General features: G+C 42.7%; 1 protein-coding gene across 15 annotated transcripts in view; it reads left to right on the top strand.

The window, feature by feature from the left end:
* LOC108390166 (E3 ubiquitin-protein ligase E3D) overlaps positions 1-24426 on the top strand; it is a 247507-nt gene that overhangs the window by 48552 nt on the left and 174529 nt on the right. For 3 of the 15 annotated variants that reach the window (XM_073219338.1, XM_073219339.1, XM_073219340.1), the window contains exon 1: positions 13848-14715. The exons of 1 other annotated variant lie outside the window; for it this stretch is intronic. In XM_073219338.1, coding sequence (XP_073075439.1) covers positions 14639-14715 — 77 coding nt within the window. In that variant the 5' untranslated portion in view covers positions 13848-14638. Of the gene's footprint in view, positions 1-13821; positions 14716-14738; positions 15116-24426 lie in introns of those variants that run through there. 11 more of the 15 variants (XM_073219342.1, XM_073219349.1, XM_073219343.1 and 8 more) reach the window with 8 other exon arrangements.

Genomic DNA, 24426 nt, shown 5'->3' on the forward strand with positions numbered 1-24426 from the left:
GATAGAATATTCTTTCTAAAGATATGAGTTGTGAATAAACTGCATACTGGGTAAATACATGTAGCGCTCATTATTTTGATGACATGTTCACATACTAGCTTTACAAGATATGGTAGCTAGCTTCCAAGATGGCTTCCAGTGATCCTCAACGTCTGGTATTCCTGTATAGTACCCCCAACACAAAATAACTACTGGCCTATGTGAACAATAGAATGCTGCAGGAGTGAGAATTAGGCCATAGAAGACATTGCAGCTTTTCACCGTGATGTCTCTTGGATCACTCTGGAATAAGATAACTTGTATGTCACAAAGACACCCAACCAACTCTGTGGGGAGGCACATATGGGGCAGAACTGAGGCCTACCATTCTGTGAGTGAGCCACTTTGGAAGGAGGTTCTCAAACCCCAGTGAAACTTTTAAATGACCGCAGCCCAGCTGACTGCTCCTCACAAAAAACTCAAGCCAGGGGCGGAGCCAGGATGGTGGCGTGAGTAGAGCAGTGGAAATCTCCTCCCAAAAACACATAGAGCTATGAAAATATAACAAAGAATACGCTTCCTAAAATAGAGACCAGAGGACACAGGACAACATCCAGACCACATCCACACATGCAAGAACCCAGAGCCTTGCAAAGGGGGTAAGATACAAGCTCCAGCCCGGCGGGACCCGAGCGCCCCTCCCCCCAGCTCCTGGCGGGTGGAAAGAAACTGGAGCGGTTTTTTTTTTTTTTTGCGAGTGCTTTTTGGAATCCTTAAAGGGACAAGGACCCCGTAGCTAGGGAGGCAGGGCGGCGGGACCAGTGAGCGGATGCATGGGACCAGCGCCTGAGGACAAAGATCGCGCGGTTTTTCCCTACGGGACCAGTGGGAGGGTGCCTGAGACTGGCGCCTGAGGACAGAGGAAATCACACGTTTTCCCCCCTTTTTTTTTCTCTTTTTGGTGAGTGCTTTTTGGAAGCCTTAAAGGGACAGGGACCCCGTTGCTAGGGAGGCAGGGCAGCGGGACCAGTGAGGAGGTGCCTGGGACCGGCGCCTGAGGACAAAGATTATCGCGCATTTTTCCCTGCAGGACCGGTGGGCGGGTGCCTGAGACCGGAACCTGAGGACGGAGGAAATCGCGTGCTTTTCCCCTTTTTTTCTCTCTTTTTGGCGAATGCTTTTTGGAAGCCTTAAAGGGACAGGAACCGCAGTGCTAGGGAGGCAGGGCAGCAGGACTGGTGAGCGGGTGCCTGGGACCGGCGCCTGAGGACAAAGACTATCCCGTGTTTTTCCCTGCGGGACCAGAGGGCGGGTGCCTGAGACGGGAGCCTGAGGATGGAGGAAATCGCACATTTTTCCCCTTTTTTTCCCTCTTTTTGGCGAGTGCTTTTGGAAGCCTTAAAGGGACAGGGACCCTGGTGCTAGGGAGGCAGAGCAGCAGGACCAGTGAGCGGGTGCCTGGGACCGGCACCTGAGAACAAAGAATATCGCGTGTTTTTCCCTGTGGGACCGGTGGGCAGGTGCTGAGACTGGCACCTGAGGACGGAGGAAATCGCGTGTTTCCCCCCCCCCTTTTTTTTTCTCTTTTTGGCGAGTGCTTTTTGGAAGACTTAAAGGGACAGGGACCCCGGTGCTAGGGAGGCAGAGCAGCAGGACCGGTGAGCGGGTGCCTGGGACCGGCGCCTGAAGACAAAGAATATCACGCATTTTTCCCTGCGGGACCGGTGGGCGGGTGCTTTTTGGAACCCTTGAAGGGACAGGGACCCCAGTGCTAGGGAGGCAGGGCAGCAGGACCAGTGAGCGGGTGCCTGGGACCGGCGCCTGAGGAAAAAAAAAAAAAAATCGCGTGTTTTTTCCTTACTTTTTTTTTTTTCTGTTCCCTCTCTCATTGTTGCTGTTGTTGTTTGGTTTGGAGAGTGCTTTTTGGAAGTCTTAAAGGGGCAGGACAGGACACTTAGACCAGAGGCAGGGAATCTGGGGATCTCTGGGCACTCTAACCCCCTGGGCAACAGGGAGCACAGAGGCCCCTTACGGAGATAAATAGCCTCCCAGCCACTCCCCCTCCAATGGGGCTCCACCACTTTGGAGGAGCAGCCTGAGCCAGGCCACGCCCACAGCAACAGCAGAGATAAACTCCATACCAAATGGGCAGGCAGCAGAAGCACTGTCTGCGAACAGCTGACAAGCATAAGCCACTAGAGGTCGCTATTCTCCCAGGACAGGAAGGCCACAAACCAACAAGAAGGGAAGCTCTTCCAGCAGTCACTCGTAACCAGGTCTGCAAACTATCTCTATCACCATGAAAAGGCAAAACTACAGGCAGACAAAGATCACAGAGACAACACCTGAGAAAGAGACAGACCTAACCAGTCCTCCTGAAAAAGAATTCAAAATAAAAATCATGAACATGCTGACAGAGATGCAGAGAAAAATGCAAGAGCAATGGGATGAGATGCAGAGAAAAATGCAAGAGCAATGGGATTAAGTCCGGAGGGAGATCACAGATGTCAGGAAGGAGATCACAGAAGTGAAACAATCCTTGGAAGGAATTATAAGCAGAATGGATAAGATGCAAGAGGCCATTGAAGGAATAGAAGCCAGAGAACAGGAACGTATAGAAGCTGACATAGAGAGAGATTAAAGGATCTCCAGGAATGAAACACCACTAAGAGAACTATGTGACCAAGCCAAAAGGAATAATATTCGTATTATAGGGATACCAGAAGAAGAAGAAAGTCTCTTTGAAGAAATAATTGCTGAAAACTTCCCCAAACTGGGGGAGGAAATAATTGAACAGACCATGGAATTACACAGAACCCCCAACAGAAAGAATCCAAGGAGGACAACACCAAGACACGTAGTAATTAAAATGGCAAGGATCAAGGACAAGGAAAGAGTTTTAAAGGCAGCTAGAGAGAAAAAGGTCACCTATAAAGGAAAACCCATCAGGCTAACATCAGACTTCTCGACAGAAACCCTCCAGGCGAGAAGAGAATGGCATGATATACTTAATGCAATGAAACAGAAGGGCCTTGAACCAAGAATACTGTATCCAGCACGACTATCATTTAAATATGATGGCGGGATTAAACAATTCCCAGACAAGCAAAACCTGAGGGATTTTGCTTCCCACAAACCACCTCTACAGGGCATCCTACAGGGACTGCTCTAGATGGAAGCACTCCTAAAAAGAGCACAGAACAAAACACACAACATATGAAGAATGAAGGAGGAGGAATAAGAAGGGAGAGAAGAAAAGAATCCCCAGACAGTGTATATAACAGCTCAATAAGCGAGCTAAATTAGGCAGTAAGATACTAAAGAAGCTAACCTTGAACCTTTGGTAACCATGAATCTAAAGCCTGCAATGGCAATAAGTACATATCTCTCAATAGTCACCCTTAATGTAAATGGACTTAATGCACCAATCAAAAGACACAGAGTAATAGAATGGATAAAAAAGCAAGACCCATCTATATGCTGCTTACAAGAAACTCACCTTAAACCCAAAGACAAGCATAGACTAAAAGCCAAGGGATGGAAAAACATATTTCAGGCAAACAACAGTGAGAAGAAAGCAGGGGTTGCAGTACTAATATCAGACAAAATAGACTTCAAAACAAAGAAAATAACAAGAGATAAAGAAGGATACTACATAATGATAAAGGGCTCAGTCCAACAAGAGGATATAACCATTCTAAATATATATGCACCCAATACAGGAGCACCAGCATATGTGAAGCAAATACTAACAGAACTAAAGAGGGAAATAGACTGCAATGCATTCATTGTAGGAGAGTTCAACATACCACTCACCCCAAAGGATAGATCCACTGGGCAGAAAATAAGTAAGGACACACAGGCACTGAACAACACACTAGAACAGATGGACCTAATAGACATCTTTAGAACTCTACATCCAAAAGCAACAGGATATACATTCTTCTCAAGTGCACATGGAACATTCTCCAGAATAGACCACATACTAGCTCACAAAAAGAGCCTCAGTAAATTCCAAAATATTGAAATTTTACCAACCAATTTTTCAGACCACAAAGGTATAAAACTAGAAATAAATTCTACAAAGAAAACAAAAAGGCTCACAAACACATGGAGGCTTAACAACATGCTCCTAAATAATCAATGGATCAATGAACAAATTATAATAGAGATCAAGGAATATCTAGAAACAAATGACAACAACAACGCTAAGCCCCAACTTCTGTGGGACGCAGCAAAAGCAGTCTTAAGAGGAAAGTATATAGCCATTCCAGGCACACTTGAAGAAGGAAGAACAATCCCAAATGAATAGTCTAACATCACAATTATCAAAATTATCAAAAAAAAAGAAGAACAAATGAGGCCTAAAGTCAGCAGAAGGAGGGACATAATAAAGATCAGAGAAGAAATAAACAAAATTGAGAAGAATAAAACAATAGCAAAAATCAACGAAACCAAGAGCTGGTTCTTTGAGAAAATAAACAAAATAGATAAGCCTCTAGCTAAACTTATTAAGAGAAAAAGAGAATCAACGCAAATCAACATAATCAGAAATGACAATGGAAAAATCACGACAGACTCCACAGAAATACAAGGAATTATTAAAGACTACTATGAAAACCTATATGCCAACAAGCTGGAAAACCTAGAAGAAATGGACAACTTCCTAGAAAAATACAACCTTCCAAGACTGACCAAGGAAGAAACACAAAAGTTAAACAAACCAATTACGAGCAAAGAAATTGAAATTGTAATCAAAAAACTACCCAAGAACAAAACCCCGGGGCTGGACGGATTTACCTTGGAATTTTATCAGACACACAGAGAAGACATACTGATTCTCCTTAAAGTGTTCCAAAAAATAGAAGAGGAGGGAATACTCCCAAACTCATTCTATGAAGCCAACATCACCCTAATACCAAAACCAGGCAAAGACCCCACCAAAAAAGAAAACTACAGACCAATATCCCTGATGAATGTAGATGGAAAAATACTCAATAAAATATTAGCAAACAGAATTCAACAGTATATCAAAAGGATCATACACCATGACCAAGTGGGGTTCATCCCAGGGATGCAAGGATGGTACAACATTCGAAAATCCATCCACATCATCCACCACATCAACAAAAAGAAGGACAAAAACCGCATGATAATCTCCATAGATGCTGAAAAAGCATTTGACAAAATTCAACATCCATTCATGATAAAAACTCTCAGCAAAATGGGAATAGAGGGCAAGTACCTCAACATAACAAAGGCCACATATGATAAACCCACAGCCAACATCATACTGAACAGCGAGAGGCTGGAAGCTGTTCCTCTGAGATGGGGAACAAGAGAGGGATGCCCACTCTCCCCACTGTTGTTCGACATAGTACTGGAGGGTCCTAGCCACAGCAATCAGACAAAACAAAGAAATACAAGGAATCCAAATTGATAAAGAAGAAGTTAAACTGTCACTATTTGCAGATGATATGATACTGTACATAAAAAACCCTAAAGACTCCACTCAAAAACTACTAGAACTGATATCGGAATACAGCAAAGTTGCAGGATACAAAATTAACACACAGAAATCTGTAGCTTTCCTATACACTAACAATGAATCAATAGAAAGAGAAATCAGGAAAACAATTCCATTCACCATTGCATCAAAAAGAATAAAATACCTAGGAATAAACCTAACCAAAGAAGTGAAAGACTTATACTCTGAAAACTACAAGTCACTCTTAAGAGAAATTAAAGGGGACACTAATAAATGGAAACTCATTCCATGCTCATGGCTAGGAAGAATTAATATCGTCAAAATGGCCAACCAGCCCAAAGCAATATACAGATTTGATGCAATCCCTCTCAAATTACCAGCAACATTCTTCAATGAATTGGAACAAATAATTCAAAAATTCATATAGAAACACCAAAGACTCCGAATAGCCAAAGCAATCCTGAAAAAGAAGAATAAAGTAGGGGGGATCTCACTCCCCAACTTCAAGCTCTACTACAGAGCCATAGTAATCAAGACAATTTGGTACTGGCACAAGAACAGAGCCACAGACCAGTAGAACAGATTAGAGACTCCAGATATTAACCCAAACAAATATGGTCAATTAGTATTTGATAAAGGAGCCGGGGACATACAATGGCAAAATGACAGTCTCTTCAACAGATGGTGTTGGCAAAACTGGACAGCTACATGTAGGAGAATGAAACTGGACCATTGTCTAACCCCATATACAAAGGTAAACTCAAAATGGATCAAAGACATGAATGTAAGTCATGAAACCATTAAACTCTTGGAAAAAAACTTAGGCAAAAACCTCTTAGACATAAACATGAGTGACCTCTTCTTGAACATATCTCCCTGGGCAAGGAAAACAATAGCAAAAATGAGCAAGTGGTAGTACATTAAGCTGAAAAGCTTCTGTACAGCGAAAGACACCATCAATAGAACAAAAAGGAACCCTACAGTATGGGAGAATATATTTGAAAATGACAGATCCAATAAAGGCTTGACGTCCAGAATATATAAAGAGCTCACATGCCTCAACAAAGAAAAAACAATTAACCCAATTAAAAAATGGGCAGAGGAACTGAACAGTTCTCTAAAAAAGAAATACAGATGGCCAACAGACACATGAAAAGATGCTCCACATCGCTAATTATCAGAGAAATGCACATTAAAACTACAATGAGGTATCACCTCACACCAGTAAGGATAGCTGCCATCCAAAAGACAAACAACAACAAATGTTGGCAAGGCAGTGGAGAAAGGGGAACCCTCCTACACTGCTGGTGGGAATGTAAATTAGTTCAACCATTGTGGAAAGCAGTTTGGAGGTTCATCAAAATGCTCAAAACAGACCTACCATTTGACCCAGGAATTCCACTCCTAGGAATTTACCCTAAGAATGCAGCAATCAAGTTTGAGAAAGGCAGATGCACCCCTATGTTTATCGCAGCACTATTTACAGTAGCCAAGAATTGGAAGCAACCTAAATGTCCATCAGTAGATGAATGGATAAAGAAGATGTGGTACATATACGCAATGGAATACTACTCAGCCATAAGAAGTGGAAAACTCCAACCATTTGCAGCAACATGGATGGAGCTGGAGAGTATTATGCTCAGTGAAATAAGCCAAGCGGAGAAAGAGAAATACCAAATGCTTTCACTCATCTGAGGAGTATAAGAACAAAGGAAAAACTGAAGGAACAAAACAGCAGCGGAATTACAGAACCCAAAAATGGACTAACAAGTACCAAAGGGAAAGGAACTGGGGAGGATGGGTGGGCAGGGAGGGATAAGGGGGGGAAGAAGAAGGGGGGTATTAAGATTAGCATGCATTTGGGGGAGGGAGAAAGGGGAGGGTGGGCTGCACAACACAGGGAGGACAAGTAGGGATTCTACAACATTTTGCTAAGCTGATGGACAGTAACCGTAATGTGGTTGTTAGGGGGGACCTGATATAGGGGAGAGCATAGTAAACATAGTACTCTTCATGTAAGTGTAGATTAAAGATTAAAAAAAAAAGAAAGAAAGAAAGAAAAGGGGGATTTCTCCTTGATAGGATAAAACTATTGGTAAATCAAAGATCAACGCATGCATTAACTATCCTTAATGTTGATCACTTAAAGGGTGTCAGATGATCAGCTATGGAGGTACTCTTTTCTGATAATATTCCTTTTTCTTAATAAAAAAAAAAAAAGCAGTCCCTGTGTGCTGACCTCCAATGAGTTCTGCACAGTGGTATAGAGGGCATGTCAAAGTGTGGGCAAAGGGTCTGTTTGTTTCTATGCAGAAGATCAAGGCCTAGCTTGGATACCCAGAAAATGAACTAAGATGCGATATGAGGAGGAGCTTCCGGCATCAGCACTCTCTGGAGGGCTCGTGCCGGGGAATGATCATCAAAAAGCCTCCACAGGGATCCAGTCGATGCTGCGGTTGTGGCTGCGTCCACCCCACCGTCTCCTGGACTTGCCATTGGAATGAGGAGGGAGATGTCTAGGCTGGCATGTGCATACAGTGAGACAGCAAATTTGACCGGATCTGTACTGTTGGAACTCAACCAGGAGTTGGGAGGGGTGCAAGTTGTAGCACTCCAAAATCTTATGACTATAGACTATCTACTGTTAAAAGAACATATGGGAGGTGAACAGATCCCAGAAATGGGCTGCTTTAATTTGTCTGATTTTTCTCAGACTGTTCAAGTACAGTTGGACAATATCCATCATATCATAGATAAATTTTCACAAATGCCTAGGGTGCCTAAATGGTTTTCTTGGCTTCACTGGAGATGGATGGTAATTATAGATTTGCTTTGTTTATGTCACCGTATTCCCATTATGTTAATATGTGTGTACAAATTTGTTAGTAGTTTAAAACCTATACATACTTAAGGTACTCTACAAGAAGATATGTCAAAGAAATAATCAATCCTCCCATGTTTTCTTCCATATGCTACCTCTATAGCTTTTCTTCTTCCTTCCTAATTACAGCCCTTAAATAGAATTCGTGCCTCATATCGAAGTTACTGAGTATCATAATTTCTCCAGGTGGTAAAGATACCTCGAGACAAGTGCTGGGCATAGAAGCCACAGGGCATAAATCTGCAAAGAAGTAAAAAGCTAACCTTTGCAAACAATATGGCTTCTCTCTCACTTACCAACTTTACATTTCCCTGTATGGCCCCGGAAGATGACTGGTTAGCCAGAGACGGGTAAGATTCCTCAAGGGAGGAACAACCTAAGACAGGCACAGTCGCAGGGGGGCCATCAGGTGAGAAATTGGGGATCAACAGAGGTGAGGCTCAGAACCTCATCCCCCCTGCTTTGAGATAAATCTGCATCCGTGGATGTTTTATTGCCCTTGTCTAGCTTGGATTAACACATAGTCTACAGGCACACACCTGATCATCTACAATTGCTCTCTTACAACACTAAACTATGTTTTCTGTCTTTATCTTGCATCTACCTACCACTTCAGCATTTTATTAAAAATAATAATAATAATAATAATAAAGGGAGAAATGTGGGATCAACATATAAATCAAGTATAAAAATCAAACGAATATTCATATTTGACCTGATTGTTTATAGTTCATAATGCGTGATCAAAACCGAAAGTTTCTGTGATGAATGCCCTTGTACTGTTCACCATGTAAGAATTTATTCACTATGTAAGAATTCGTTCACCATGTAAGAACTTGTTCGTTATGCTTCAGAAGATTGGAGACTGACGAGAGTTAGGCTTGAGATGGATTAATGATTGTACATTAAGCATTGACCCCCCTCTACTGAATTTTATTGTTGTTAACTACCATTTGATCAATAAATATGAGAGATGCCCCCTCAAAAAAAAATACTAGTGAAGCAGATTAAAGCTCAGGGCATCTTTCAAGCAGAGCTACCATTTGAGCTAGATGCATCTGTGACGCCAAAAAGTATGGATCTGGTACTGTGGCAGAGACTACAGAAGGGGTGACTATGACTAAGATTTTGGTGCCAGCTCTAGAAGGAGACAGAAACCTGATATACACCCACACACCCAGAGCAATAGCTCCTAGCAGCGTACACAGTGCTAGACCAAGTAAAACTTCTCCCATAGCAACCAGTGCAGTAACCAGTGGGCTGAGCTCAGAGTGGTTTGGCTGATGATCACTCATGAACCCTGGCTATTAACCCTTTGTACCCACAGTTGAACTGGTCTAAAGAGATTAACCCATGGTAAAATAGATAAAGGGGATAAAGAGGCACAAAATCTCAATCATAATATAGTCACAGGGATGAAAGTACAGCATAGAGAAAACAGTCAATAGTTCTATAACACCTTTCCATGTTGACAAATAGTAACTACACTAGTTGGGGGAGGATTTAATAACGTAGATGACTTTTGAATCACTATGCTGTATACGTGAAACCAACATAATATTGTATGTCAACTATACTTCAATAAAAATTTTTTCAGTAAAAACAAAACAAACAAAAAAAAAACTCAAGCCAGTACCTCATAGCCAAATCGATCCCCAGTCCCTTCTGACAGAAACTGTGACACATATTTACTATTGTTTTAGGTCAGTACATTTTGAGATCATTTGTTATGCAGAAATAAATAGAATTTATTCTCAAATGTTATTGTCCTTTTTAAAACTGCAACCTCTATAACATAAAGGACATAATAAAAACAGTTGTCATCAAATCACATAAAAGTAACAGGCAGCCTCAAATTATAGAATCAGGTAGACTTGGGGTAATACACTTTGAAGACAGTTTTCCAATAAAACACCAGATGCCATGAAAAAATCATGTTGCTGTAACTATTCAGGCTCGAGGATAAATTCCTTACTAAATGGCAGTAACATTATGGAACTGGTGGTATATGATATGGAAGTCATTGAAATATTTTCCTTCAAAATAACAGGCACTAAATTTAAAGCAAGTACTATGTTCTATTTTTTTCTCTAGAGAAGAAACTTCTGTCCTGGAAATTTTTTAAATCAGGCACACTGCAAGGCTTGTGTAAGAGTGTATGGAAAGTGCTCATGCTGAAGACAAGCAAAAAGTATGATCACACGCTGGGATGGCATTTGTCGTACATTACATACAAAAGTTCCAGCTATCTGGAAAATTTGATTGATCATAAAAATACATTTCCTAAAGGTTTCAGGTAGCTGATATAGTGTCTTTCCGTAATAGCACACAAAGCAAGAAAGAGCACAAAGAAAAATGTAGGCCTATCTGCCTGCATAATTTAAAGAATTAAAACTGCTGCGCTTGTGGTTTTTCTGATTACAGTCAGTTGTCACTTTTAATTGATAATAGTTAATCTGCACTGCTTCTATACTGCTGATTTTATAGTGGAAACACAGGAAAGAAACTATTTGTTTGGGGGAAGGCCCTTTTACGAAACAGACTGTGATCTAAAAGGCTCTTTTCTTACTTCCAAATTGAAGTTGCATCCCAGAACCTTAGGTTAATAGCAGTCTGATTTCTGGTTGAGTAGCAAATTACTGTGTATACTGATAAACCTAGTATTAAGATTTAGGTAAATTATTTTCATAAAACAGTAACACAAAACTAAATTTTGTTACTTAGTTACCTGAACTCTTTGTTCATGAACACAAAATAATGGCAATTCAAACATTAAGCTCAAAATACAGATATATGCTTGAAAATAACCACAGCAAGCTGAAATACAGGATGTATTATACAGAACAAGAATAGGGGAATTTATTTTCCTGACTGTTCATATAAAACTCTTTCCACAAGCATAACAACAAAGCAAAACTGAAGGAACAAAACAGCCCCAGACTCAGCTTCCAAGAAGGGACTAGCGGTTACCAAAGGGGAGGAGTTGGGGAGGGGATTGAAGGGCATTATGATTGGCACACATGTTGTGGGGGAGGTCACGGGGAAGATAGTGTAGCACAGTGAAGACGGGTAGTGATTCTGTGGCATCTTACTACGCTGATGGACAGTGACTGTAATGGGGTGGGGGTGTGGAGGTGACTTGATAATATGGGTAAATGTAGTGAACCACAATGATACCTTAATAAAAAAAATTCTTTCCACAAGAGAATTTTTCATTACCTTGTTTTAACCTTTAAGTTTTCACTGATCTAAACTCTTAAAATTATTTAGTTATGAATTAAGTACATTTCAAGTGACATCATATTTCATAGTTGAAGAGTTCATGACTGAAAAAGGAAATCAATCATTTCATTACCTCTGAAGAAAAGACTGGAAATGTCGCCTGCAGGATGGAAATACCAAAATATAGCTCAAACTTAAGAAGATGAGAGGAAGAAGTAAAAAGTAATAGATTCTTTTAAGTTTACTGTCTCATATACTCTTTGGGAGATTTGCCAGATAAACATTATATTAACATTCATTTCAACACTCCTGAATCAACATTAATCACTCTGTCATACAAAAGGCTCCTACTGGTTTTTAGATTTTGGTTTATTTCTTTAGATTCAAAGGTTTATCTTAAAGCCAGTGTACCCTAGTAACAAAATGGTGGGTGTTTTATTTGTAAAATTAACATTAAAACATTTTGAAAAAATAGACACTTTTATGATTCAATAACAATATTAACTTTCCACCTTCATATTGTATTTTTTAAGTTAAATCTGGTAAATCTTTTAACTTGCAATTAAGGTTTTATTTCCCAGTTCTTTCACAGATGGAATTCTAAGGAATTTTCAGGCTCTGATTAACCCACTATTTCCCCAAACTTCTGCCACCAGTTAGATGTGAGATGATTTTATGGGGCCCAAGAACAGGGCTAAGTGACACTGAATCAAGTAAAGAAGTTATTCCCACTTCATTCTCTTTCAATTCCTCTGACTGCATCAGGAACAGACTGGCGCCAGAATGTTATCAACACCTCTGCAGTTTTTGCTAATCTCTCTTTTAAACAAAGAACAAGTCTCAGGCTTAGAATCTTCAGTAGGCAATAGTATCTAGAATTTAACATTGTTTTGTTTCCATTATTTTTATCTCTATGTCTACTTCTATTTATGGCAAGTGTTATCTACTTTTTATTTATGGTGGTTATTTCAAGTATTCTTTAAAAATTTTGTTAATAATCACATTGATATAAAGAAATAGGAAGAAAATGAGTATACAGGAAATATGCAAATATGGCCAAAATTTTAAGATGACAGAAGAATGACTCAAGTTGAGAACACGACATTTGTTCATTGGTCAGCCAATAAATATAATGCCTCCCGAAAGCACGCCATTGGTTTACCATCACAAGGACAGAGAAGAATGTTCAAAGAAATGTAAACATGAAAGTCAAAATAGAAGGAAAATTACTTCAAAATGAGGGAAACAAAAAAGGATTCACAGACAAGGTGGCATTTGAGCTAAGATTTAATATGTATGATTTAGATGTGCAGAGACAGGGAGAGCAAGCATTCAAAGAGAGCAACAGCATGACAGTACAGGCTGAGTGGTGGTGGCATGTTTCAGATCTTGACTGTGGTGGTGATTACATGGGTATATATGTAATATACACATAAAATGAGTACAGATTATTCTATAAATTTTTCCTTGATAAATTTGATACCATACCCTTGACCTATACAAAGAAAGGTCATTGAGGGCTTTGATAGCTTGGGGAGGGTGAAGTTAATAGGTAAATATAATACAGAAAAAAGGAAAATCACAATGTAAAAACAGGGGGACCAAAAGTACTTGTTTTTATATAATACAATTTCAACAAAAACTGTTAGCTATTATATGAAAATAGCAGCTCTTATCCTTCTACTTGATAGTTTCATTTCAGGGAAAGTACTTACCTGAATTGAGGCTTACCTATTAAAATTATGTGTATTGTCCCCCACACCCAATCCTGCCCACTCAAAGGAGCACTTAAACAGCACTCACCCCTAACAAAGTAACAAAGAATAGACAGAAGTAGCCATGCTGGTGTGTGTTAGTGACTGCAGACAGAATTCAGCAAGATAATTTAAGATTGTATTCAATACTTAGATCTTGTTTGTAAATGATTTAGACATAACTGTTTTAGAATTTGTTTTAACCTTTAAGTCTTCACTGATCTAAACTCTTAAAAGTATTTAGTTATGAATTAAGTACATTTCAAGTGACATCATATTTCATAGTTGAAGAGTTCATGACTGAAAAAGGAAATCAATCATTCATAGCAAAAAATAAGGCCATTATGAGCAAGTCTTTACTTGTTGGAACTTTATAATGCCATTCTTAATAAAATCAATAACTTGACCATAAAATCAAATTCAAAACATGAATTCTGGTTATAGAAAAGCATCAAGAGACCAGACAAAGGCTCACAGAAACCTATGTGCATCTTTAATATTAATATTTTACCAAAGAAAATACAAGCCTTTTGTTATACCACTAAACCTTCATGCTCTAAAAGCTCTGAAAGTCAAAAAAGCATAGTGTAGGGAATTTTAAAGGACAGGGTACTCAGCTCAACAACAGACCATCACCATGGTTCGACTTCATTTTTTGACTTCATGTATGTGCGTATGTAAAATGTATTCAGTAGCAACCACACTTGGAATTTTGATCTTTTCCTGGGCTAACAATACATGCAATACTATACTCTCTGGTGATGCCCAGCAGTGGCAGAAAGTCCCAGTCAGCCATGTGATCACAAAGGTAAACAACCAACACAACCATTGTTTTTCACTTTTAGTACAATATTCAATAACTTACATGAGATGTTCAACACCTTATTATAATATAGGTTTTGTGTTAGATAATTTTGCCCAACTGTAAGGCTAAAGAAGTGTTCTGAGCATGTTTAAGGTAGGCTGGGCTAAGCTGTTTGGTACGTGTATTAAATGCATTCTTAACAATATGTTCAACTTATAATGAGGTTACTGCACGTAACTCCGTTGTAAGTCAAGGAAGACCTGTACAGTAATGTTCAAATTGGTAGTCTATTCTGATTATATTCTAGGAGGTGTTAACAGGTTGGCCGTGAGAAAATAGGCTTTCTGGCTAGGCAAATTTAGGTCCAGCCTTCGGGCGGCGCGCTCTCCGCCCGACAGGCGGCGCTGTGGGCCTGCAGCTCTGCCCGCCGAACCCTCCGGCGCCGGAGGCCGGAACCGCCGCCGCTTCTGTCCGTGCCGCACGTGCCGTCCCTCGGTCTGGGCGCCGCCATGGCGGCGGCGGCGGCCGAGATGCACGTGTTCGTGGAGGTGCGCAGGCGGCTGCGGAGCGCGCTGCTGATCCTGGGGTAAGGCAGGGGCGTGCGGGGGCGGCCGCGGGGCGCCGTGCCGAGCCCGTTTTCCCGCTGTCCGGAGCGGGTCCGCCTCCCGGTAAGGGCGGGGCTTCACGTTTCTTCTCGGCAGCTGCCTAGAGCGGCTCCTACAGCAGAAGCCTCCCTCCTCCGGCGTGGTAACGCGGGCACTCGCTCCACCACCCGGGGGCACTCGTAGCACCACCCGGGGGCGCAGACTCGCGGGGCTCAGCCCCACACAGAGCCGCCGACCCGGAACTGACGTTAACGCGCTTTCCACGATTCAAACGCACACGGAGGTTTAAGGAGCACCGTTGGAAAACCCGCGACAGTGCCCGGCGTCTCCAGCAAAACAGTGCAAAAAGTGCCTTCTCTGCGTGTATTCGGGATCCTTGTTGTAAGATCGGTTTCAGGGAGAGCTTCCTGTTTTGTGAATCAACCCGTTTTTTACCCCTCCCCAAACTGCTCTGTGCAAAGAAACTTAACACAGTCTTTGAATAGTCGTGTGTTCAGTGAGTGACGACAAAGGTTGCCGACTGGAGCTCATTTGTAATCATATTCTGAGTTCCAATAAGAAGTATGCAAACGTTTGTTATTCATTCCATGAAAAACTTACAGGAAAAGTGTTCTCGTTTGTTTTGTCTCTCTTCTTTTTGGTGACGTGGTTCCTTCGACTATTTCTTTGTGATCGCTGTTTCAAAGAGTAAATTAGACGTTAAAATCCTGAACTGTATTACACAGCGCCACTCTGAGGAAGATGGATGATTACCTTTCTCTTTTCCTTAAACCGTCCAGGCGTTTGGTGTGGCAGTTTTGGATTTGGCATGAGAACTAAATTCAAATCCTGGTTTCTTCATAAGGGTAGAGACATTTAATCTGAACTTTTTCAGTTGTAAAATGGGGATGAAACTGACTTTTCTCTTTCTCTCTCAGATCATGAGCTCAGATAAGCATCTCTAATTCCTGTCCACCTTGTAGGGTTACTAGGAGCCCAAACTTTACACAAAACAAAACAAGACAACCTCCCTCCTTACTTGGGCCCCTTCAGAGCTCCCCGGATTATTCTCCCTTGGTTATAAAACAAGATAAGAAGCCTGGCTTTGCTGGACTCCTGGTTTGTCCCTGGTGGCCTTTGGCTGTTGAGCTTTATCCCCTGTCAGTTCCCCTAACCTAGAAGCAACTGCTGTTCTGATTTCATTCAAAAAAATTAGTTTTGCCATTTCTTGAACTATCTATAAGTAGGGCTGGATGTAGTTACTTTTCCTAGGAGTGCTGTTTTGTTTTTGTTCATTTGTTTTTAAGTGGACCTTTAGAAACCAAGATCTGGGCACAGAGTACCTTCATTACTCTTGGGTGTCACTTCTCAGGCCCACTCACTAGTGGACAGAAGTAGCATGTATGCCTGACATATATGATGTTTATGTATATATGAATGCGTGTGGGCATGTGTTTTATATGTATGTCATACATATACATTTCTGTTTATTACTGAATCTGTTTATGTACATTGACAACCATGACTTCACACAGGTATTTCCTATTCTAGTCTACCACCCTAAAGATCCATTCTGGTTTCTTCCGTTTCTCTCTGTAACTGCCCTTCCACAGTGAAAATCCTGGTGTCTGTTACCCCCATGACCTATTCGCTTGGTCAGCTCCCCTCTGTCCCCTCTGCCATGCTTTGCCACCTCTCTTCCCCCTCTCAGTGTTGACACCCTCCTCATCAGCTTAGGCTCTGTCGTGGACTGAATGTGTGTGTCCCATGCCCCCACGAAAGCATATGTAGAAGCCCCAGCTCCCAACGCGCTGGTATTAGGAGACAGGGCCTTTGGGAGGTAATTGGGCTCAGATGCGGTGGTGAAGGTGAAGCTACCATGTGGACTTAGTGCCCTTCAAGAAGAGGCACCAAAGCTTCCTCTCTTCTGCCGTAGGGGCAGGGGGGCCATCAGTGGCCAGGAAGGGACCCTCAACATGAACCACATCTTCTGACACCTTGATTTTGTACTTCTCAACCTCCAAAATTAAGAGAAATTGCTATCTGTTTAAGTCGCTCAGCCTATGATGTTTTGTTACACAGCAGGCTCTGAAACCCCAGGCTGGGTTGCCCACCCCGACCCTGCAGCTTTTGCCCAGATTGCCTCCTCACTCCTCTGGGGATCTGCGTCCGGTGGGTGGCCTTCCTTGGGGGGGGTGCTGCCCTCACCCTGACGGGCCTCTCAGCATGGACCTCAGGCCACTGTGGCTCTCCTACCCCTGCATAGTTGCCTGTTTTACTCAGACCTTTGTAATTGGCTGAATTTTTCAGGAAGAGTAAGAAAAGTGGTAAACAAGTGGTAAACCAGTGATGTGGCCGGGATAGGGGCTTAGGAACCAGTGGTATCCCTCGAGGCACTTCCAAGTGCCAATTGCACAGTCCAGTTTGAAAATCACTGAAGTAGCAAAATGGACAAACTGTGGATCTTTAGGGCAGAGGTTGTCAAACTAGGTCCATGGGCCAAAACTTACTTGTGACCAGTGATCTAAGAATGGATTTTACATTTTTAAGGATTTTTGTTTTGTTTTGTTTTTTGTTTTTTTAAGATCAGACATGGCCTTCAAAACCTGAAATTTATACCATCTAGCCTTTTGTATGAAAAGTTTTCTGACCTCTTCTTTAGAGGATTATTATTTCTTAAACATCATTTCTTAAAACTAGACTTTAGCCTCAGGAGTTTGAATCTGTCTTCCTGGAAATGACTCAGATTCTAGATATTCTGTATTGCCAAGAAAGTACAGATCTATATGCGTTAAGAAGGAACTGACTAGAAAGTAGTCTTGAGGATTTTCTAAGGTAAGTTAAAAGGTATAACCAGGATTCACACCGAGCCCATGATACGACTCCTGTATTTATGACACTCAGGCGGATGGTCTGTTCTGCTGTCTGCTTATAAGAAACAGGGTGCTTTGCAGCTGTTACAATGTTAAACATATTTTAGCTTCATATGAGATCATTTCTATGTCTCTCCATCCCCTTTTGCACTCTTGCTGACTGGTGGGCAGGGACTGTATTTTCCTTTTTATTGCACACAAGAGACTATTGTTTGTAGTGAATTAGCTTAGTAACTCCTTTCCCCTGGTATTGATACATCACTAGATTGTCTTCTTCATTAATTCTTTCTAGTCTTAGAATTGACTTGAACATTTTTTTCTCCTATACTTGTTGTTCCATGTAATCCTGGTCTCCTTTATCAAAATCCTATATGTCAAGTAACAATACTCCAGTTTACTGTTAGTCAAAAAACATCATAATGCTTGGAAGCAAGACTATTTCAGGCATTCATCCATTAATTATTCAAGGAACATTTCCTTAGGGCTTGACCTGTGATAGTCCCTGTACCACTCCATGTGCTTCTTTAGTACCTTATATTTATCATGAATAAGTACAATTACTATTGTTAATCCCTTGATTATTGCTCAATACTTGCCAGTCCCCTTCCTGCTGGTGGGGGTTCAGGAGGAGGGAGAAGCAGAGAAATTTCTTTTATTTTTATTGAAGTATACTTGATGTACAAACTTATATTGGTTTCAAGTATATAGCACAGTCGTTCAGTGGTTACCCACATTAAATCCACACCCCAACTAGTGCAGTTACTGTCTGTCAACATAGGAAGATGTTACAGAGTCATTGGCTATATTCTCCATGCTGTACTACCATCCCTGTGACCAACTTATATTGTGATTGGGAATTTTAGTGCTCCTTTATTCCCCCTCCCTTTCCCTACCCTACTGCTTCTCTCTGGAAACCACCAGTCACTTCTCAGTGTCTGTGACTCTACTGGTATTTTCTTCATTTTGTTTTGTTAGTTTGATATTCCATAAAAAGGTGAAATATGGTAATTTTCTTTCCCTGCCTGGCTTATTTCACTTGGCACAATACCCTCTAGGTCCATCCATGTTGTTTCAAATGTCAGAATTTCTGTTGTTTTTATGGCTGAATCGTTGTGGGTAAAATTGCAATATTTCCAGAATCTCTTTCCTGACTTTAGTACATCTGCATATCAATATGTGTTCCCAAGGGGTGGAAAGTAGTCCATCTCCTTATCAATAGGTAATTATGTGGGTGAGTAATTACCTGGTTGTAATTAAGAAAGTCAAAATGCAACACCACAGGCTCCTCGGGGAGGAGCTGCCCCCTCCCAGGTTGTGGAGCACTCCATGCTCTGCCCCTATACCCAGGATGAGCTGGGGGCATGAGCATCCGGTATTGGCAGAAGCCATCAGAACCTCTGCCTACGTGGCTTTTGTGTCTCTGGGATATGGGGGTGGAAAACATTGTTATGTTGGGTTCTGAAATGAATAGACTGGCTTCTCTCACAACTCACCCTTCTCTCTGTCAGGGGTTGCAAAGTGCCTGTCATACTCAGGGAATCCGGATGCTTCTGGATTGGCTGACAGCCCTTAAGGCAGTTTGGCCTAAGGGTGTTTTACTATACTTACCCACTAGCTGGAAAACATATGCAGAGCTGCAGCAGGTGTTACAGGAGATGGGCATGAAAACTATTTGTCAATAATAAGGATCCCCAAGGCCCCAATGAGGACTTGTTCATTGGATGAAAAATCTAGGAATGAGAAATCTGGTGCTCCATACAGCTCTCCTGTCTCTCTTTGGGTTTGTAGTGACTGTTCTTGCCCTCCACATGGGGCAACCCATAAATGAGGCTCCTTGTACTTTAGCACATCTGTGGGAGGTTGAAATAATAAGAGCATGGAAGGAAGTATGGGCCATGACTGAAAGGAGAGGTAAGAAGGGCCCCGTGAAGGTCTCGAGGACCCAGATGTGGGTGGATTTGATAAAGGCTGGGGTATTGACAGAAAAACTCGATGGCCAGCCCAATAGAATATCGTTAGAACTGTGGTACCAATTAAAGCCAGAGCAGCAGTTCCAGCCGCTGAGGTCCAGGACACGGAAGCTGGAAGCAAAGCCCCATGTCTGGCCTGTGTCCCTGCAAGACTTCCTGGGGTACAGTACTCAGGCGAACCCTCACCCCAACAGGACGACAGTTGGGCATCGCAGTTTGACTGAGGGGAGGATCAAGGTCCCCACCTTGGGGGATGCAGTGGGGACCAGAGGCCACATGTAGAATTAGCAATTCATTGGTCCCCTGTGAATGTACAATGTGTCCTGGTCCTGGTGGGCACAAGAGCTGAGTGTTCTCTGATTTACGGCAGCCCTGAGTGTTTTCCTAAGATCCCTGCTGTGATAGGTGGCTATGGGGGGAAGGCAATTAGAGTGAAGAAAGCCCAAACCCCATTGGGGATAGGGCATTTACCCCCAAAGGAGTATACTGTGTACATTTCTCCCATCCCCGAATATATTTTGGGGGTCAGTATCCTGCAGTGCCTGAGTTACAGAATGCTGCAGGTGAGTTCAGATTGAGGGTGCATGTGGTAAAGACAGTATTGAGGGGATGTGCTAAACACCCACCTGTAGCTCTGCCTGTACCTGTGCAAGTGACAGATACTAAGCAGTATGAGTAACCTGTGGGACACAAGGAAATTGGAGAAACTCTGCAGGAGTTGGAGAAGGTGGGCATCATAAAGCCCACTCATAGTCCTTTTAATTCCCCAGTGTGACCAGTGAGAAAGCCTGATGACTCCTGGAGTATGATGGTGGACTGTAGGGAATTGAATAATGTCACACCCCCTTTGCACACTGCTGTGCCCTCAGTAGCAGCCCTTATGGACACATTGAGTCATGAACTGGGGACGTATCATTATGTTGTGGACCTTGCTAATGCTTTCTTCTCTATTTACAAAGCACAGGAAAGTCAGGAACAGTTTGCCTTTACATGGGAAGGCCAGCAGTGGACATCCACTGTCCTTCCACAGGGATACCTCCATAGTTCTACCATTTATCACAGACTTGCAGCCCAGGAGTTGGCCACATGGAAGAAACTGCAAATGGTGCAGCTATATCACTACACTGATGGTATTCTCACATCTGATTCTCCTGCAGATTTAGAAGGGGCAGTTCCTAGACTGCTGCAACATCTACAGGAGAAAGGATGGGCTGTGAACAGCACCAAGGTTCAGGGACCTGGTTTGTCTGTAAAACTCGTGGAGGTTGTCTGGTCTGGTAAAACTGAAGTTATTACTGAAGCAGTCATACACAATGTCCAGGCTTTCCCTACCCCTACCACTGTAGCAGTATTACAAGAGTTTTGGGGTCTTTTGGGCTACTGGAGAGTGTTTATCCCACACTTGGCACAAGTTCTGAAGCCCTTATACCAGTTGGTATGAAAGGACATCAGGTGGGGCTAGGATGAAACATGTGCAGCTGCTTCTACTGCTGCTAAGTGAGCAGTCAAGGCCATACAGGCCGTGAGTGTAATGTTCTCATCAAGGCCCTGTGAGCAAGATGTTCATGTAACCAAAGATGGTTATGGATGGGGTCTTTGGCAGCAGCTTTAACTGACAAGCCAACCCATTGGATTCTGGTCACAACTATGGAAAGGAGCAGAGGTCTGGTACACCTTGATAGAGAAGCGACTGGCTGCTGTGTACCATGCCTTGCTGGCTATGGAGTCCATTGCTGGAACAGCTCTGAGCAAGGCAATAACCACTTATCTCATCGCAGGGTGGGTGTGAGACTAAACCTAAAGACCACGGAGTGGCGTGGCACAGATGGCTACACTGGCCAAATGGGGTGCATATTTACAGCAGCGTAGAGCCTCTCTACTAGACCCTAAAGTGGAGAACAACTCCAAGGTTTATTGGGGCCAGTGTCCTATACTCATAGAAAGCAGGAACAACTTGCTTTTGAGCCATTGGTAGCCGCGAGTCCTTATCAGGAGGGAAAAGCCCCTGTACCTGAAGATGCTTGTTATACAGATGGCTTCAGTTGTGGGCAGCCCCTGCAGTGGAGGGCTGTGGCTTTCTGTCCTAGGACTGAGGTAATATGGATGGAGGATGGAGAGGGGAAGAGCAGTTAGTGGACTGAGTTGTGGGCAGTGTGGCTCATTATCACCCAGGAGCCCTCCCCCATAGTTGTCTGCACTGACAGCTGGGCTGTCTGTCGGGGCTTGACCCTGTGACTGCTGACATGGTACCATGCCAACTAGATGGTTGGTCACCGGCCCCTTTGTGGGCAAGAGTTGTGGCAAGACCTATGGGCCTCTGGTCAGACTAAGACTGTTACTGTATATCATGTGACTGACCATTTGCCTTTGGCACCCCCAGGGAATGATGAAGCAGATACATTGGCCCAGGTGGACAGGCTAGAAGGAAAGCCCGCCAGTGATGTTGCCCAGTGGTTACATCAGCGTTTGTTGCACAGGGTGCAAAAGACAATGAGGGCTGTAGCCCGTTGGTGGGGATTGCCATTGACCTTTGAAGAAGTCAGAAAAGCCCAGAAGGAGTGCCATTTGTGCTCTAAGAGGGACCTACACCAAGTCTCACAGTGACATGGGACAACAGTAAAGGGGCCAATACCCCTTGTCAGGCAGCAGATAGACTATATTGGGCCTCTGCCCATATCAGAAGGATATCGGTATACAATGACTTGTGTGGACACAGCTCCTGGACTGTTGGTTGCTTTTCCTGCATGTTGTGCAGATCAGCAAACCACCAAGAGGGGCCTAGAGCATCTCTTTGCAGCCTATGGCCAGTCGCAGATGATTGAGAGTGATCAAGGCACCTACTTTACTGGACACCATTTACAACAATGGGTGTAGCAATTAGGAATAAAGTGAAAGTTTCATGTAGCATATAACCCTACTGGGGCAGGCATGATAGAGAGGTACAATAGTTTGTTGAAATCTGGCCTGAAGCCAGACACCAATAGTCTACAGGGCTGGTCAGTTTGCTTATGGACAATGCTATGGCATTTGAATGAGAAGCCCCAAAAAGGAGCCTTGAGCCCTGTGGATATGCTAACACACATTGCTGCCTCTCCTATACAACTGTATGTGCAAACCAAAGAGGAGCTATTGAAACTAGGATATGGCTAGTAGAGCAACATCCTGCTGCCAGCCCCATCTATGTTAAGCCCTGAAGACACTGTTGAATGGATGTGGCCCTGGACATTTTGACATATGGACCAGCGATGGCTGGCCCTTCCGGCATTTTGGGGAAAAGACCTGGAAGCTGGCCTCATGTGTATTCCTGGAGTAATGGCAGAGTGGCCCCTAAAGATCACGGTAGTGTACCCAAAAAGTCTGGGAGGGAAGAGCATCTTACAGGGAAGTTTTATTTTTTTGGCCAGTGTATGTACCTCCCATAGCCCTATATACTGACCCATCTGTAACTCCCACAGGGAGTGGGGTGAGGTCTGATATACTAGCCCAGGACGAGAACCCATTCCTGCCACTGCCCTATACAGGACCACTCTCATGCATCCTACCTGATGGACAAGATTTGCCTATGCTGATATCATTAAAACATGTATCTTATTGCCTTGAAGGTTATTTTCTTGTACAGTCCTTGTGGCCTGGATGCATCCCTTGGCTTCAGCTGCTGTGTGATGATTGCTATGAACTCCCTACCTGTTCAGATACTGACTGCCTGTGGACTGGGCGAGCTGTGGGCTTAATCTGCATAGGGCTTTGAACCTAGCTGAATCCTCCGTCTTGAGGATTATCATGACTTTATGTTATTAGTCTGGTTATAGTGCCCCAGTTTTCTCACACAGGGGCCATTGTGGAAGATGGGAAACATGTAGATTGTGAGGCGAGATTTCTGAAGGGGTGGGCTGTGGGTAAAATTGCAATATTTTCAGAATCTCTCACCTGACTTTAGTGCATCTGCATATCAATAGGTGTTTCCAAGGGGTGTAGAGAGGTAGTCCACCTCCATATCAATAGGTAATTACATGGGTGAGCGAGGGTTTATCTACACTGGAGAGGTTGTGCGGAGCTCTCTTCTACTGCAGTCTGGTCAAGAGAGATGCAGGATCACTACTTGTAAGAAATAAATGGGTTTCTTAAACTTTGTTTCTCCCTTTGACTTATTTTGGTTTCAAAGGTATTTGCCCCCGGATTTCCCCCCTGGAGTTACAATAATACTATGTTTTGTATATGTACCACATTTTCTTTATCCATTCATCTATTGGTGAACACTTAGGTTGCTTCCATATCTTAGCTATTGTGAATAATGTGGGTGCATATATCTGTTTGAATCAGGGACTTTGTTTTCTTCAGGTAAATTCCTAGAAATGGAATTACTGGATCATAATGGTATTTCTATTTTTAGTTGTTTGAGGAACCCTCATATGCTTTTGACAGTGTGGCTGCACCAATTTACATTCCCACCAACAGTGTAGGAGGGTTCCCTTTACTCCACATCCTCACCAACACCTGTTATTTCTTGTCTTGTGGAAGTGACCGTTGTGATGTGAGGTGCTATCTCTTTGCGGTTTTGATTTATATTTCCTTGATGATTAGTGATATGGAGCATCTTTTCATGTGCCTGTTGGCCATCTGAATTTCTTCTTTAGAAAAATGTCTGTTCAAGTTCTTCACCCATTTATTAATCAAGATGTAACTCTGGGGAGAAAATCCCAGGGCAAAATACCTTTGACACCGAAATCAGTCAAAGAGAGAAGTAAAGTTTAAGAAAACCGTTTGTTTCTTACAAGCAGTCACCCTGTCTCTCTCCAGACCCAGCTGCAGCAGCAGAGAACTCCACCCAACCTCTCTGGTCCAGATAAGCCCTTGCTCGCTCATGTGATTT

The sequence above is a fragment of the Manis javanica genome, chromosome 13 (assembly GCF_040802235.1).
Source record: "Manis javanica isolate MJ-LG chromosome 13, MJ_LKY, whole genome shotgun sequence".
Taxonomy (NCBI): domain Eukaryota; kingdom Metazoa; phylum Chordata; class Mammalia; order Pholidota; family Manidae; genus Manis; species Manis javanica.